This window comes from Pongo abelii, chromosome X (assembly GCF_028885655.2).
Source record: "Pongo abelii isolate AG06213 chromosome X, NHGRI_mPonAbe1-v2.0_pri, whole genome shotgun sequence".
Taxonomy (NCBI): domain Eukaryota; kingdom Metazoa; phylum Chordata; class Mammalia; order Primates; family Hominidae; genus Pongo; species Pongo abelii.
The window spans coordinates 135,627,751-135,645,505 of NC_072008.2; the positions used below are offsets into that span (position 1 = coordinate 135,627,751).

Genomic DNA, 17,755 nt, shown 5'->3' on the forward strand with positions numbered 1-17,755 from the left:
AAAAAGTCCTGAAAGTGTTCAAAAGTAGATAAAATAGCAGAAGACACCCACCAAGGATACAAAACAATTTTTAGTAGCGATCCTGCATTTAATCAGTATGTTCTTAAATAAACTGCTTTTAAAAAATTCTTCAAATGACACTGCCAAAAAAATTAGGACACCCAAACAGATGCCAGAAAACCCGTAAGTGGGCTGGATTTTATGTGACCTGGTCATTGAGCATAGGGATTCATTTTGTGAGTTCATGGCAAATCGGTTTGAGGCCAGTTGACCTAGAACCGATTTGGGATGCAGGCACTTACCTCCCTGCACGTGCAATATGTGGGCATGGGGACAACCATGACCCCCAGGGGAAAGGAATGCCCCTCCTGAACATGACCTCCAAGAGTAAGGGCGAACTGTCAGCTTTTAACTGTTTATTATAAAGACATATTTACACAGAACAATCTTTACAAACACATTGAACACAGGGGAAGGGAACAATTTCTTAATGAACAGGGCCTTAATATCTTTGTATAAATTAGTATAAGAATCATAAACAACCACTTTAAATAAGGCAGCCCCCCCAGCCCACCCACTACCCTCTTCTGTTCCCTATCTCCCTGCTTTCTTAGCCATCCCCCACTTTCTCCCCTTCCCCACAGGGCTGGGCTTGGCTGCAGGTCATGGCAGGCCGATGAGGCAGGAGACGCAGAAAGGAAGGGGGAAAGAAGGCCCAATCCCTGATGGGGGCGTCAGTGGCAGAAGGGACTTTCTGGGCACCAACCAGTCCCCACTCCAAGCATGAGCCTTTAAGCAGCAGCAGCAGCAGCGTTAGCAGCAGCATAGGTAAAGGGGCTTGGGGGAGACGGATAGGCAAACATTGGGGCTATTGTGGGACTTGGGGGGCCCTGACTCCCCCATCCCCACACACACAAAGTTGGGCATCAGGCTCTTGTCTTCTCTTTCTCCCTCCTGGGAAGCCTGCTCAAGCAAAAGGGGAGAAAGCCCCCTCCAAGGAATGGCTGGTGATGGCCCTTCACGCAAGCTGGGGCCTCCCGGGGAGAGGGTGCTATTCCTGCTGCACTTCCTCCCATCTTTCTTTCCTTCCTTCTCTTCCTTTGCTTTCTTTTCTTCCTCCTGCCCCTCCTTCCTTCTGCCCTTCCCTTCCTTCTTCTCCCCTCTCCGCCTCCCTCAAAGGAAAAGCCCTGGAAGGAAGGTCCGGTCAACACGAAGGGAAGGCCATGGAGTCCAATGATTGAAGGCTACCTCGGACTCCTGAAAACCACCCTGGGGTTGAGCGGTAGTCTCAGTGCCTGAGCCGCCCCTATTAGAGTACCCTGGGTCTGGGAACACTGCCAATTATGGGGGCAGCCAGCCAGTTATGGAACCTTCCAGCCCAGCTGGGGGAATGGTGCAGCAGGGGTAGGTCAGGGAGGTGGGAGCAGCTCCGGCCCCACAACAGGACAGTTCACAGCCAGCTCGCCTCTCCCTTCCCTTCCCCTCCCAGCCAACCCCAGCCCCAGCCTCGGGAAAAGGCACTTCATTTGCTTTGAAAAGACATCATCAAGAGGGAAGAGGGCGTCATAAAGTAGGAGATGGGAGACCTGGTCCCCATTCCGGCTCTGCAATGACTCTGAGCAGGTCACTCCCCTCTCCAGGCTTCTGTTTTGCAGGTATTTGCCTAAGAAGGCTAAGTGATCTTCAAGGGTCCTGTCAGCTCTAATATTCTGTGATTCTTGGCAAAAACAACCTCTTGCTTGGCTTTTACTCCTGGGAGGGTATAGAGCCATGTCAGGCCCAGCACCCTCCCCTCCTGACCTGGAGCTTGGGCTAGCTGGGGACAGGGTGTGGGGGCAGGAAGAAGGGAGTATTGGGAGGCACAGTAAGGCAAGAGAAGTGACAAAGGACTTCACGGGCCCCTCTCCTTTACCTCTCCCTTAACTGAGCAAATGCCGATGCTCCACCCACTTCACCAGAGCTCCCCCCGCCACACTTCCGTGCCTCCAATGTGCCCTGTCTGGATCCCTGCAGCCAGCACCTCTTAACCAGAGTCTCTCCTTGCTTTTCTCTGCATTCCTCCCTGGAGGCCGGGTGAAGGGTCCAACTGACAGGAAAACAAGGGATCTGCTGGAGCCCACAGAAGGGAGCATTTCCACCCCGCGCCCAGGGCAGACATGAGGAAGGAAGGCCCAAGTGAAGGTTTGGAGCGTTAGATGAGACAGGCAGGGACTAAAGCAGAGGGGACCTGGAGAAGAAGGGAGGCTTTCTGGGGCTGGGTCTCCAAAGTCAGTCCAGGGAGGGGCCAGGAAGATGGACTGGACGGATCCTTGTGAGAGAACGGGAATCATCCAAACTACAGCCAGGAGCATGCCACTGGGGGAAGCAGGCAGGTGAGAAGAGCTGGGCCCATCGGTGGCTACAGCAGGTGCGAGGTGAGAGCTGAATGGACGTGAGGCCTCCAGAGAAGCAGACCAATCTATGGAGGAGACAGAACCGCAGGGGGTGGGCACTTGGGGGCCCCTTCAGTCCTAAGGAGACAAAAATGACGAGAGAGAAGTCATGGACATATCCTAGGCCAAAGGAACTCCCCAGAAAGGAGAGGAGACCGCCTTCTCTTTCCCCTCAACTCCACTTAGCCCAAACCTCAAGCCCAAGGCCCCTGAATTGGTGCCTGCCTGTCCCCATTGCAGTGGGACGGCCAGCAGACCAGGGGAGGGGCAGGCTTCAGCTCTCCTCTCTCTGCTGCCACCTTGGTTCTTCCCTCCTTCTCACAGCTCCGGGCAAGCACAGCCACAACTGTCCTCTTGTTCTCTGCCTGAGAGCCCCTAGAGCTCTCTGCCTCCTTCCCCAACTCTGGTGACAATCTACACTGGACATCTGTAGGTTTGCCCTGGGCACCCCTCCCCAGCCATTAAGGTCCACCAGGATGTCTAGAAATCTCTAAGCAGGCCAGCCTCCCCAACCCCAGGCAGCAGGGTGGAAGGGAGACTGGCCCCAAGTATCAAGCCCCTCTCTGGGCCTTAGACGAGATCGTCTGTAAAATAAAGGGGCTACACAGCTGCCCCATAAGCTCTCTTGCCAGCTCTAAGCCCGCGTGAGTGTGGCGCCAAGACTGCTTGATGGATGTGTCTGGCCAGTGATGAGCGGCAGGGTCACCCGGCTTCTAGGCTGTCCCTCTCCCTCCGCTTTAGCACTGTCCACTGAACAGAGGCTCAAGTACCTGCTTCAGAAAGGCATGGGTCCCTTATGGGAGAGGCGGGGCCGCTGGCGGCGGAATTTCCTCCGACCTCCCTGCCAGGGCCCTGGCCCATTCCTCGACCCTCTGGGCTGCACCAGGTGGCGGACATTGCCCTCTTCCAGCCCATTCCCATCGGGAAGCGGCATCAGGGACCCTGCAGGAAGGAGAAAGCCTGTTAGTGAGGAAGGTTGTTGGAAACGGGCAGGGGCTGCAGACCACAGGCCCGCGGGAGGGGTCGTCTGTCCATGTGGTGGCACTTCTCATAGATTTTCTTTGTTTCTCTTTTTCATATTGAGGGAAAATTTGCCATTTCTGCACTGTCCTGGGACAAACGGAACCTCGTACTCACATCTTGCCATTGATGTAGCTGACTTTCTGTCCTTTTGACAGTTATATCGTGTTTCTGACAGGCACAAGTGGGTTCTTTCTTTGAAACGTCATTGGGGGGTGTCCACTTTGGGGTGTCATGCCTGTACTTGGCTGGGGGGCAGGAGGCAGTAATCACCATGGCACCTCTGCAACTGGTACACTTCAAACATTTCAGACATATGACATTACAATGACCCTCCCACCGCCATGTACCCATCACCCAGATTCAACAGTTATCCAGATGGAGTCACATATGCTTTAGTTATCCCTTTTCTATTTTCCTTGACTGCAGTATTTTAAAGCAAATCCTGAACATCACGTCATTGTACTCCTACATCCTTTGATATGCAGGATGACCCACTTTTGAGTACTAGGGAGCTCATATCTCGCCCCTGGGTGTCTCATCAGTGGTTAGGCATCTCTAGGGCGCCAAGTCCTCCCAGTGGATGGGGCTGGGCCAGGCGGGTTAAGGGGGAGGGGTCTCTGACTCAGCCTGCCTCATGCTGTGACCAGATTTAGAGACCTGAGACCAGATTTAGAGACCAATAAATATTGCATGAATATTTGAGAATGAATAAATGAGAGAATGGTCACCTTCAGCAGCATGTCTGTGCACCAGGAGGGGGGTGGGCTATTGCAGTTGGTACCTCCCCACCAATGCCCTACCTCCTGAAATTCCCAGATCACACCTGCATCCTGTGTCTCATGTAAATTCTTTCCATTTCAATCCCAGCTGGCTTCTATTCTGCACTCTGGGGCTCCTCTTTACATCTGTCCGCATCTGTCAGGAGGCTTAGAGTAGAAGCCTCCTGACACCAGACTGAGCCCTGACAATGGAATCCAAGTGGTGCAGAGTATCCTTGGGTGCAGTGAGGGAAAAGACATGCAGGCCGACTCTCATGAAGCCTGCAGTCCATGCAGGGAAGCCGAGCTGCCACCCCCAAGACAAGCCTGGCTGGTGGTGGCAGGCAGTGTGCGGAGATGAGATGGTGCCGGGGAAGAGGCAGCCAGGCAGGGTACTTGTGCAATGCCCAGTACAGGCCTGCGCAGATACAGCATCTGAGGCCAGAGATAATGAATAACAGTCTCTCTCCCCCCGCATACCATCTGATTTGCCTGCATCTAAATCCCTGTCCCTCGAGCCCCATTGCCACCTACCCAGGAATTCCCACCACTTGCTCACAGTTTCCATAGAGCCTCCCATTGGCTGCTCACACCCCAGTCATACCCCTGGCAGCTCCCCCTTCCCCTCTGCCTCTGCCTCCAACATCCCCATGCTCTGTTCCTTCCTTGGCTCCTTGGTTTTTGTGAGTCCTCCTCTGCTTGCACACAATTTCCAAGTGTTTAGCCTCCTCTTGGGCCAAAAATGGGCGGGTTTGGCCTTAGGGCCCTCTTCCCCCAGGCTTCTGGGCCTGCAGTTCTCCCCACTCACACCCAGACATACCCACCCCCTCCACACACACACACATAAACACATATTCTCCAAGTCTGCACCCTCCTTCCCTCTTTCCCCAAGAAAAATCGCCAGGCCCATGAGGACCCCACTGTTGACTTGGGTCATTTGGTTAACTAGCCACACTTCCGTGCCAACTTATCCCTTAAATTCATAACCTATGAGAATTAAAAGAAGAATTATCTTAGCACTTTGGAGCAGTAAGTATGGATGGAACAAGGGGGCTGTTTCTGTTTGACTGTCATAGAGCTACCCTCTTGGCGCCATCTGTGAGGGGGCTGCGGCTGGAGAGGGAGAGGAAGGAAAGACCTTCACTAAGCTCCCCACCGCAGCTGCTTCAGCCTCTGCCTTGAGTTCTGGGGTCCCCACAAGGCTCACCCTGATCACTGAGGGCGGATCTGAATGATGCTGATAAGGAGCAGGGGAAGAACCTAGGGGCCTTGTGAAGTGAACCAAGTCAACACTTGGCTCTCACCTCTGCACCTTCGACTGCTGGGGGTGTAGAAGGGATGGGGCAGTGGTGCAGGCCATTGTAGCTCAGGGTGGTGGCAGACATGAAGAGAAGCACGGTGCCAGGAAGGAGAGGGCATCATCTCCATGTGCTCAGCACCCAAGATTGTGAGTGTCTGTGGCAGTCAGAAAGTGAGGGCTAGAGGCCATATGTCAGGATGGGGAGCAGGGTTGGTGGCTCTGACTCTGGCCAGGAAGATGTCTAGACTCTAGGTCTGCAGAGAAGAACCACTCTGAGCTGACTGAGCCCCCTGCCAGGCCCTGGAGAGCAGCTCCGGGCTTCTTGTGTCCCTCCCATTGGGTTGGGGACTCATTGTCCTCAGCATCACCGAGATCTGCCGGCTCCTCCCGCACTCTAAGCCCATCACCCACCTGTTTCCTACTTTTGATTCTGAGTCTGGCTCACCATCAGATAAGCTGACACCTGAAACCCTGGCTTTATCCTGTCCAAAGGAACAAATTAGAGGCTGTTGATTCTCATCACTGCAGAGGTCTTGACTGTACAAAAGAATTCCCCTTTAGAAATGGAGGCCAGCCCTAATGCACTTAAATATTTTCTTCCAGCTCATTTGCTACGTAAAAGGAGGCTGGAGCAATCCTCCAAACAATCTCGAGCCTAGAGAGATTGGAGCCATTGCCTGCTGAAGTGCCATCAGCCACGAAGCTACAGCATCTCCATGCTGAGAACCACAGTCTGGGGGAGGACAGGATTTGACTTTCATGCTATCTGAACTCCAACCCTGCCAACGCACAAAAAGGTACTTGCGACTTTTCAGGAACATGCCAGTCTCATCAGGAATGACGCACCTGTTTTTCCTCTCTCAGTCTGGCCTGTCTTGTGATGACTTTAAAAGCCCAAACGTATGCTCCTGTGGGGACCCCGCTGGCAATGCCCCTCCACTGCTCTGTGGTCCTGCATGTGTCTCTTTGTCTGCCCAGCCCCCCATCCCAGTCGCCTTCTCCAGGGCCCTGTGCTGTCTCCAGTGCCAGCTTTGCTGCCCTGGGATACATCATGCTCTGTCTGGTGGCCCTCTGCTTCCCTTGCTTTAGTTATTTGCGAGGAGAGGCCTGGCTCAGGTTACACGGGTGCTTAGTGCTGAGGACTGGGGATGGAGTAGAGATGCCCTTCCCTGAGCAGGAGGGGTACAGTAGGCTCTCCTCACACTCCCACTGTGACTGCAGGCTTTGAGCTGGGCCTGCGGAGCGGGAGGAGAAGGGGAAAAAGAGGGGTGCTCAGAGACCGAGGGACACTTGGCCCTGGCCCAGGAGTTCTCAGACTCAAAAGAGCAAAGTGTATCCCAGGTCAGGAGGCAGTGGAGGAGTGTACGTGGTGGTAGCAGGGTGATGAGAGGCGGCGTGGAGAGGGGTCAGGGGTGGACATTCCAAGTCAAGACAGACTGTGGAGAGGAGGAAGTGTGGTTTTCAGGCTGGAACTTTGACTGGGGACTCTGGCTGGGGACAGCATGCCAGTCCGGGCCAAGGACAAAGTGGTTCTGGGATTCCTGCTTCTAACCCAGGACAGGAGCCAGCGAGAGCAGGACATGTGTACCTGGACCCTTGGCTGGTGGCCACCTCCAGGGACATGCCCTTCCTTGGCTCCAGGAGAAGTCAGGGAGTAGAGAAGTCAGTGAGAGCCCTGAAAGTTTCCAGCACGAGGCTTGAGCAAAATGTGAGGGCAACGAATTTATCCAAATCAGAGTGGACAGATGACCTAATGAAGACGGGGGAATTAAAGCACGAAGTGGCAGGCTCTGGACCAGCCACACGGTGTTCGGGCATCCTGGCTGACTTCCCTTCCCTTGAAACCAGCTCTCTCCCCTTTGCTAGTACTGTCCCAATGGCTGGGACCCAGGAGGGTCTGAGTGGTTGTCTATTGGCCAGGGGTCTCCCCACAGCCTCTAGGGGGAGCACCAAATGTGCAGATCCAGGAGCCCTACCTTCCTCTGGAACACTCTCTGCACCCAGTCTTTTTCTTCCCTGAAGGCACCACCCTGGACTATTTGCCTGTGGTGGTATTGTGCAAGCGTCGTGCCTTGCCAATGACACCAGATGGTAGGCTCCCTGAGGACAGGCTGGTATGGTGTATCATTCGTATCTTACATTCGTATCTTTTGCTCCCTCTGTTACCTGCCTGACAGGAGTTTCTGTGGAAAAAGCCTGCCCACTTCTTAGTGTGGTGGTGGTTCACTTCGTGTTCAGGTCTTGAATAGAGAAATCACCGGCCAGCTACCTGGAGGCAGGAGGTGCCAGCCCCAACCACTGCACCTTTCTGAGAAGCCAGGCAGTGTTCCCAGAGCCACAGCAGGGCCAAAAAGCAAGAGCAGAGAAAGGAGGTGGCCTGCGATGAGAGGCAGGCAGAGCTGGCTGGGCCCCTGGGAGGCTCCTGGGCTGCATGCCATTCTCCTGTTCTGGAGGGTTTGGAACCACTTAGGGCCCTGTGCCCTTGCCCTAGGAAACTCACTGCCCTGCCTTCTCCTTCCTTCTGCTCCCACCTCCCTGTGACTCCAGCCATGGTCCTGGCGTTAGTCCACCTGGTCTTGGCCTTCCCCTTGTGTGGTGCCAGGCAGGCAGCAATGACAGCCAGATCATAGGACTGTGGCAGCTGGAGGTGGGAGCTGGCAGCCCCAGGAGACATTGACACACAGAGGACAGGCAGCCCGGGATGGGGCTGCTGGGGCGTGGGTGGGGACCAGGCTAGGGGTGGACATGGGCACTAGTGCCAAGTATTGGCAGGTGAGGGCAAAAGGACTCCCCTTTCCTGAGCTGCAGGGAGGGGTCGGGTCAGGTGCTGTGCTTCCTCCTTTGGCGCCTAGCGACAGGGAGACTAAGGTGAAGCATGCCCGTGCCTGAGACAGAAAGGAAGGCTGGAGCCAGGATGTAAGAGAACCAAGTCTCTGGGGGTGGGATGGAGGCTATGGGGAGGGCATCCTGTGCAGGGGAGGAGACCAGCCAGGACCTTGGGGTTACGGAGGAGAAGACCAGCCCAGCCCGGCTGGGCCCGGCCCTGCCTGGGGGAGGCTGCCTCTGCTCACACATGCAGGCCGAAAGGAGCAACAGCTGGGCTCCATGCCGCCACCCCCTCCGCGCACTCCTGCCTATGCAACAAGTGTCACGTCTGCATGTTGGCACATCATCCCCGGTTTCCCGCGCCCCTGGACTGGCGGGAGGCTCCCAGCCTTCACGGACCAGAAGACGTTCAACATGGGAGCCCAGCCCACTCGACTCTGGTCAGTTCCCTCCATCGATCCACGAGGGAGCGGGCATGTCCCCCGCCCCCACCTCCACCACGCGGGGTGCAGGGCGTGGGACACGCGGCGCACACCTGTGGTCCTGAGCTCCTGGGACTGCGAGCGACGGTTAGGAGGGACAAGGTGACGGGCAGGTGATGCCACAGGCAGAGTTGAGCCCCGCAAAAGAAGCGGTCCTTGCGGCCAGCCGCCCCATGGCTCGGGGCGCCCTGTCAATCTGCTGCCTGGAGCTGGCCGGCGCGTGGCTGCTACTGCACGACTCGCGCCGGGCTCCCCGGGAGGCGGGGAGAGTGCGAATAGGGCGGAGGGAAAGGAGCGCTTCGGCTGCAGCCCGGGCGAGCGGGAGGGCGCGCACTCACCTCCACACACCGCGGTCAAGGAGAGCCAGAGCAGCAGGAGCGCCTGCACGCAGAGCCGCAGATTCATGCTGCTCCTCGGGCTGCCGCGGCGCCGGCGAGCCGGCGCGGGGGAGGAGAGGTCGGGCGCCCGGAGGCCAAGAAAGGCGCGAGCCGCGGCTGGCGCGTGCGGACGCGGAGCTCGAGAGGCTCCCGGGCCGCTGAGTGTGCGCGCTGAGCCCCGCCGCTCCCGCTGGCCGCCTCCGCTCTTCTGCAGCCTCCTCTCCCGCCGCGGGGCAGCGCCGCTAAGCTGGCCTCGGCGGCTCCAGGAGCGGCAGCGGCGAGCTCTTTCTTAGCGGCTGGCTGCTCGGCCGCGGCTGCAACTGCCCGTGACCCCGGCTGCCAGCGAGAATGCTCCCCGCTCACTCCAGGGGCTGCATTTTGTAGCTTGTGGCTTGGCCGCGAGCCCACTTGGTCATGTGGTCATCGGGAGGGCTGGGGGGGGCAGGAAGAGGGAGAGGGAGCGAGCCTCCCGCACCGCCCCCCTCCAGGCACGCACTCTGCAGCCCCAGCCCGAGCGCGAGCGCGAGAGGGAACCCCGAGGTGGCCCCACAACAAAGGCTGCGCGGCCTCTCTGACAACCCACAACCGCTCCCCGGACAATGCCCGCCTGGCCGGGGACCAGAGGGTTTGCAGAGACCTGAAGGATTTCAAACACAGGAAGCATTTGGGGCGGTGGAGGGGCACACTTAACCCTTTCTCACCTTGCTTCCTTAACAGCTGTCAGGAAACCTGGGCGCTTAGGGAAGGACTCAGTCTGGGTTGCCTTCACTCACGCCCTCTACCTCTGACCCTGACCCTGGTCCTTGCTCTTGCCGCTGGCCAGCTTCAAGGATTTGGTCAAGACACCCAAACACCGGCCCTCCTCTCTCCTCTGCATTTTCAGCTGGCTTTGAATTGGGCGTGACTGCCTAGGCTTGTGCCCAAGGCTTGATTAATTGCCCAGGACCCTCATGTTCCCTGCATCCCCCAGGAGGCACCCTCTACCTGGAATGCCTCCAACCCACCTTTCCGTGAGCAATTCATTCTTTGCAGCAGCACCTCAGATCCCATCGCATCCGGAAGCCTTCTCAGGATAACACTAATCCAGCAGGGGCTGCCCCTCAGCTCCTCCCCACTGTTGGGACATGGGACAGCTCCTGTGGTGTCCCCTTTCTTGTTCCCTGGAGCTGTCCTCATTCTAGTTCCCCATCATCGTAAGAGGCAGGTGGTTTACCCAACTCCACACAGTCAAGGCTGGATTCATTTTGCGTGTACTTGGGATTCCGGTTTAGAAGCGGGTCCTGAAGTTGTTTGCCTTTCCAGACTAGATTGTTAGCTGCTTCTATAGCTTGGGAGCTCCCAAAGCATGGGGCTGCTTCCCTCATTGGACTGGGAACCCCCTAAGGTAGGATATTGTCTTCTCACTCTCTGGATCTCTCCAAAGTCCCCAATATCTTGCTCTGCACATAGGTGGCACTCAACACATAGTAAAAGACTGAATCGAAAGGTGTCTCCACCTTTCAGCAAGCCAGGCAGTTTGCTTGAAGTGTAAGTCCAGATTTACACGAAAGATACATTGGACAGGGTGCGTGTATGCCATAAGAGACATGAGAGACCACGGCATATTTAAAATATCTTTGAAATGTTGCAGAAATCCTATATATACACAATGTATTTATTATCAGTCTCTCTCCACCAGAAGGGTTACCTCCACAAGGGAGGGATCTTTGCTTTATTCACAGCTGTGTCCCCAGACCTAGAACAGTGCCTGCGACATGACTGGTACTCAATACATAATTTTGAATATATGAATGAAATTTTCAAAAACATCTTTACTGCCTAAATTCAGGTAGCAGGAAGGGAATAAGATAAGGTTCTCATTAATAGCCTATGGCCCATTAACCACACTCAAGTAAAAAAAAGCATGTGAAGCATGGCACCCCTCTTCATCCTTGAGAACCAGGATATGAGTAGCAGGAGACCATTCTCCCTTCGCTGTTCCCCTGGAGTTTTCTTTCTTTCTCTTTTCTTTTTCTTTTTTCTTTCTTTCTTTCTTCTTTTTTTTATTTTTTATTTTGAGACCAAGTTTTGCTCTGTCACTCAGGCTGGAGTGCAATAGCGCTATCTCAGCTCACTGCAACCTCCGCCTCCCAGGTTCAAGCAATTCTCCTGCCTCAGCCTCCTGAGCAGCTGGGATTACAGGCATGCGCCACCGTGCCCGACTAATTTTGTATTTTTAGTAGAGACGGGGTTTCACCATGTTGGTCAGGCTGGACTCGAACTCCTGACCTCAGATGATCCACCCACCTCGGTCTCCCAAAGTGTTGGGATTACAGGTGTTAGCCACCACGCCTGGCTGGAAAGCGTTTTCTAACCAGGAGGAGAAACACCTGGCTTCTAGTCTCCACCCTCATTTGCTGTAGGGCCTTGCCATCATCACCTAAACTTACTGGGGTTCATGGAGGTGATAATCTCTGCTCTACCCACTTCAAAGTTGTTATGGGATTAAGTAAGATAATGTGCCTGAAGGTACCATGCAAATTAAGAATAAGCTCTTGCAGGGTTGTTTTTAGGAACCTTGGTGCTCCAATCCTTGATTGGGCAAGCCCATGCACACCCAAATAAGTGTCCCCCATAACTAGGTTAATAGAAGCCTTTGTATTTAATTGCACCTTTACTAGGGTGTGTATGGCATATTGCTAAGTGGTTGGAACACATAGCGCTTTCCAATACAATAGCTACTAACCACATTTCCAATGAAGTTTAAAATTCAGTTCCTCAGTTCCACTGGCCACGCTTCAATTGCCCATATGTGGCTAGTGGCTACTGTATTGGACAGCACAGAATAGAATCTTCAATCACTGCAGAAAGTTCTATTGGTTAGAGCATTCATTCATTCTTCTTTTTTCTATAATCCATTTTCCCACCCTACCTAGCCTTCAAAATGTACAAGGTGAGGGAAAAAAAACATAAAAGCAAACCAATAGAAATTCAAGCCAAGCTGAAGGCATGCATTTACAGTAAGATTTAAAGATCTGACACTTGAGAGAATCATTTTTTAATTGAATCCTTCTCTTCATTTAACCAAATTACATTCATTTTTTTTAGAGGCAGGGTCTTGCTCTGTTACCCTAGGCTAAAGTGCAGTAGTGCGATCACAGCCCAATGCAGGCTCAAACTTCTAGGCTCAAGTGATCCTCCCACCTCAGCCTCCCGAGTAGCTGGGACTACAGACATGCACCACCATACCAGGCTAATTTTTAAATTTATTTTTATTTTTTGTAGAGACTGAGTCTTACTATGTTTCTCAGGCTGGTCTTAAACTCCTGGTCTCAAGCAATCCTCCCATCTCAGCCTCCCAAAGTGCTGGGATTACAAGTGTCAGTCACCATGCCTGGCCGCATCTGTTTTTGTAGTCCCAGATCCAAGATTTCATCTTTCTTTCTCAGGACACCCTTGCCCACGGTGACTTTGCCCTCTCCATAACAGCTATGGCTGTACCTTTCATTGGTAGATGCTCTCACAGTGCATTGGGAACACTTTTGCATCTGCACACCGTGCTCTATGGGCCTGCTGTAATTCTGCAGAGAGGACCCATCACCACCATATCCATTCAGGGGTCAAGGCCCATGAGGCAAGGAACGCAGCTCTGATTGCCCACTCTGAACCCCTTGTAGGCTCCCAGATATCTTAATATCAGATTGAAATGACCAGTTTTCGAATATCTGTATCTATTTGCCAGACTTTAAGGTCACTGCTGTGATAGCACCTAGCACAATGCCTGGCACATAATTGATACTTCATAACTGCCTGTCAGGTAAGCAACTGTCGGCCCAACTCGGTGCTGTCTTTTGTTCAAGATGATACTATTGAATGAATATCAGCAGGATAAATGTTTTAAGGCATAAGTCTCCAATCCCTGGGCCATGGACCACTATGGCTCCCTGTTCTATTAGGAACCAGGCCTCACAGCAGGAGGTGAGCAGTAGATGGGCCAGCGAAGCGTCATCTGTATTTACAGCTGCTCTCCATTGCTCCCATTACCACCTGAGCTCCACCTTCTGTCAGATCAGCAGTGGCATTACATTGTCATAGGAGCATGAACCCTATTGTAAACTGCATATGTGAGGGATCTAGGTTGCATGTTCTTTATGAGAATCTAATGCCTGGTGATCTGTCACTGTCTCTCATCACCCCCAGATGGGACCATCTAGTTGTAGGAAAACAAACTCAGGGCTCCCACTGATTCTACATTGTGGTGAATTGTAGCATTATTTCATTATGTATTACAAAAAAAAAATAGAAATAAAGTGCACAATAAATATAATGCACTTGAGTCATCCTGAAACCATCCCTCCTAACCCTAGTCCATGGAAAAGTTGTCTTTCATGAAACCAGTCCCTGATGCCAAAAATGTGGGGACCACTGTTTCAAGGTATTTCTCTGGAGGTGGGAAGGAAGTACATGAAACTGTCCACACTCTCCTGCCCTGAGGCAGCAAGTAGCTGTGAAATTGCTGGAAGCATTGCTGCATTTGGGGCTCAGGACCTGTGGTCAGCAGCAAGACTCAGTTTCCAGTCAAGGTGAGGGACAATCCTGGGGGCAAGGGTAGGACTCAGTGCATTGTTGGGGACAGAAGTGAGATAGCTGACCTATGTGAGTTCAAAGTGTGACTTGCCCCCCTCATCAGAGCTATGCACATGCTATTCAGTTCTGCTTATCGTCCTATGTCACCACCAGCCACTGCTGTTCAGTTGACTCATCCACGTCTCTTGTGGGTTAAAGTGAACAGTGTGAGGCATTAAAAAGAACTCAGCTTTTGGAGTTTCACATAACTGAATTCAAATCCTGCCCCTCAACCCCATTTGTTAGCTGTGTGACCTTGGGCAAGTTATTTAGCTTCTCTGAGGCTCAGTTTTTTCCTCTGTTAAATGAGGATAATAATGGTACCTAATTTTTTAAGTGCTAAGGTTTGAATGTATGTGTCCCTCCAAAATTCATATGTTGAATTTTTTTGTTTTTGTTTTTGGAGATGGAGTTTCACTCTTGTTGCCCAGGCTAGAGTGCAATGGTACGATCTTGGCTCACCGTAACCTCTGCCTCCCGGGTTCAAGCAATTCTCCTGCCTCAGCCTCCAGAGTAGCTGGGATTACACGCATGTGCCACCACATCCGGCTAATTTTTTGTATTTTTAGTAGAGATGGGGTTTCTCCATGTTGGTCAGGCTGGCCTCAAACTCCTGACCTCAGGTGATACCCCCGCCTCGGCCTCCCAAAGTGCTGGGATTACAGGCGTGAGCCACCACGCCCGGCCTCATATGTTGAAATTAAAAGCCCAAGGTGATGTGTTAAGAGGAAGGGCCTTTTGAGATTGATTAAGTCATGAGGGTTCCACCCTCATGAATGAATTAGTGCTCTTATAAAAGAAGTTGGAAGGGGCACCCTAGTTCCGTTTTTGCCCTTCTGTCCCTTATGTCATATGAGGACACAGTGTTTGTACCCTCCAGAGGAAGCAGCATTCAAGACACCATCTAGTAAGCACAGGCTGGGCCCTCATCAGACACAGAAACTGCCAGCACCTTGATCTCAGACTTCCCAGCCTCCAGAACTGTAAGAAATAAATTTGGATTATTTATAATTACCCAGTCTCGAGTATTCTATTATAGCAACAGGAATGGACAAAGACATTATGGTTGAGAGATTAAATGAGATAATGTATGTAAAATACTTAGCACAGTCCCCTGCTCATTCAATGTTAGTTTTCTCCTCTTCCTGACCTGCCTCTCCCCCCACCTTTGGGTCTATCCTCTGGCCTTCTGAAACTGATCAGGAAGAAAGGGCTCTGATATGGTTTGGATCTGTGTCCCCACCAAATCTCCTGTAGAATTATAATCCCAAGTGTTGGAGGTGGTGTCTGGTGGGAGGTGACTGGATCATGGGGGCAGAGTTCTCATGAGACTGGGTAATTTATAAAGAAAAGAGTTTTAATTGACTCACCGTTCCACATGGCTGGAGAAGCCTCAGGAGACTTGCAATTATGGTGGAAGGCAAAGGGGAAGCCAGGCACATCTTACATGGCAGCAGGAGAGAGAGAGAGGGAGGGGGAACTGCCAAACACTTTTAAACCATCAGATCTTATGAAAACTCACTCACTATCATGAGAACAGTATGGTGGAAACGACCCCATGATCAAATCACCTCCCACCAGGTCCCTCCCTCAACATGTGGGGATTACAATTCAAGATGAGATTTGGGTGGGGACACAGAATCAAATTGTATCACCGCCTAACCTCAAAGCCCACACTCTTCCCTCACTGAACATCAAGAAGCAGTTTTTCGGGAGGCTGAGGCCGGGGAATGGCGTGAACCCAGGAGGCGGAGCTTGCAGTGAGCCGAGATTGCGCCACTGCACTCCAGACTGGGCGACAGAGTGAGACTCTGTCTCAAAAAAAAAAAAAAAAAGAAGCAGTTTCTCACTTTTTGGGTCCACCTATCACTTTATTTGAACTTCTAGCACCTAACTCATACTGTCTTGAATTAGGAAGCCATGAAGTACATAGTGGTTAAGCACATGGGTTCTGGAATAAGGCAGCTCTGTCTCTTACTACATAGGTAACTTTGAGCAAATTATTAACCTTTCTGAGCCTTAGATACCTCATCAGAGAAAAGGGCTAGCACCTAGCTCCCATTGTTATTGAAAGGATTAAAAGAATCAATACCTATAAAGTACTCGGCACTGAGTTTGGTTCTTATAGTAAGGGAAGCATTGTGTAAATGTTACATATTCCCATGGGTATTTGTGTATATCTCTGACTAATATGAGATAGTAACACTATGTCTTATTCATTTTTATATTCTCACCAGCAGTGCTGTTGCCCAAAGCAAATACTCAATAAATGTTTGTTGAATGAAAGAAGGAATTGTATATTCTTGTTAATAATTGCTCTAGGTTTATGATCCATATCAAGTGTCTTTATTTGGGCAAAATCATCACAACTTGTCCAGCTGGTTCTTAGATGGGTCAACACTAACAGCTAACAGACATACACAAAGATGTGACCATCTTCCCTCCCCTCATTGTGTAGTAGTTGTTTTTACTGGATTAATGCAAAAAGTGGAGTGGGGAGAGGACATCTGAAGAAGGATGAACCTGGCCAGCAATCAGAGAGATTTCACAACAGCAAGAGCCCCAGTCCCCTCATTATGCAGATGGAGAAACTGAGGTCCAGAAAGGAAAAGTGACTTACCCAAAGCTACACAAAAAGCTGGTGGCAAAGTCAGGACGGAGCCTAGGTTCAACTAAATCCCAACTCCTGTTTTTCCTTCTGTGTCTTCCCAGCATAGAAGTAGTGCTCACTGGCCAAGCAGTCCCCTAGCTGGCTGCATAGGCACAACAAAATGACTGTGGTTAGGCACAGGATTCTCATTCCATAGGCCAGCCCTTTTGGAGCATCTCAGAATGAGTCTTCCCATTGTCACTCATCTAATTTGTTCGTTAAGACATAAGCTAAATTAATGAGCAAAAGAAGTTCAGTAGCAGCAACACCGGAAAAAAGTATTTAAGAAGAACTTCAAAGCTTACCCTGCCTCTGAAGCTACTTAACAGGAACTTGGGGGAAAAAAGCACGGGCCAGCTGCTAGTTGATGCCTCACTAACTAGCTTCATGACAAATTATCTTTGCTCAGTTAACCACCACCAGAGAACATGAATTTTTCACTCTCTCATTACTGAGTATTTGTCTTTCTGATACTAACAGCTAGAGTTGAGCTTTCTAACTCATCTATAACCACCAGAGCAGCCAGCACAATGCTTGCCATAGAGTAGTAGATGCTTAAGCCATATTCATGGATTCACTTTCCCATTCTGGGTGTGAGACCATTTAAATCAGAGACATGATGTTCATTATGTGAAACTTAGCCTGGAACTTATTCTGTGAATCAAAAGATCCTAATGATCATTTTGAGGAAATAATCTCTTTGTTGGACTTTGCTGGGGTTTCTTCTTCAGCTAACTGTGTGATTCTTGTCTTGATGTCCAATACCTCTTAATTCTGATCACCAGCTAGGTCCTAAGCCTGGCCACAGACCGAGATCTTGTCTTTCACACTTGCCCTCTTCCCAAACACACAGAGTCAAATACTAACCATCACAAGGTATCACGTTTGCCAAAATTAGAGAAGTAGCCATTTTGCAGCATAACCACATTATCTCTATTCACATCTCAAGTGTTTAATACTATATTCAAGTCGCTACATGCTAATTCCTTCCATGGGGCACCTTTCAGCCACTGCCACATGGGCTCCAACTGCCCTGGAAATGCTTATTCTATTTCTCTGTTTCTTCCAACTTCTTTGCAAACTACATACCTTCTCAGATCGTCTGATATATTTAAGGAACACCAGGGGTTCCCACAGATATGCCTTCCTCGACACAACACCCAAGTTCCTGAAAAATGTTATGTCAATGGAATTCAGATAATTAGCTGTATTTCAAATGTCTTTGAAGGGTTCACAGTTTATTAGCTGAATAAGTCCTAAGAGAGATTCTCTGAGGTGAAGAACTGTTCCTCTGTTCCTGCC

At 51.5% G+C, this 17,755-nt stretch overlaps 1 protein-coding gene across 1 annotated transcript; it reads right to left on the reverse strand.

Annotated features, from left to right (window-relative positions):
* Positions 1–401: 401 nt before the first annotated feature.
* Positions 402–9,414, reverse strand: APLN (apelin). Its single transcript, XM_002832099.6, has 3 exons — positions 9,160–9,414; positions 3,203–3,374; positions 402–2,510 (listed from the first exon to the last, which is right to left on the reverse strand). The coding sequence occupies exons 1-2, from the start codon at positions 9,224–9,226 to the stop codon at positions 3,208–3,210; spliced, it is 234 nt and encodes a 77-aa protein (XP_002832145.2). The 5' UTR covers positions 9,227–9,414; the 3' UTR covers positions 402–2,510; positions 3,203–3,207.
* Between the last annotated feature and the right edge of the window lie 8,341 nt (positions 9,415–17,755).

Bases quoted from the DNA above. Each gene is read 5' to 3' on its own strand.
- APLN (XM_002832099.6), bottom strand. From the start codon at position 9,226: ATGAATCTGCGGCTCTGCGTGCAGGCGCTCCTGCTGCTCTGGCTCTCC. The intron at 3,375-9,159 runs GTGAGTGCGCGC...TCCTTCCTGCAG, and splicing joins CTTGACCGCGGTGTGTGGAG to GGTCCCTGATGCCGCTTCCC.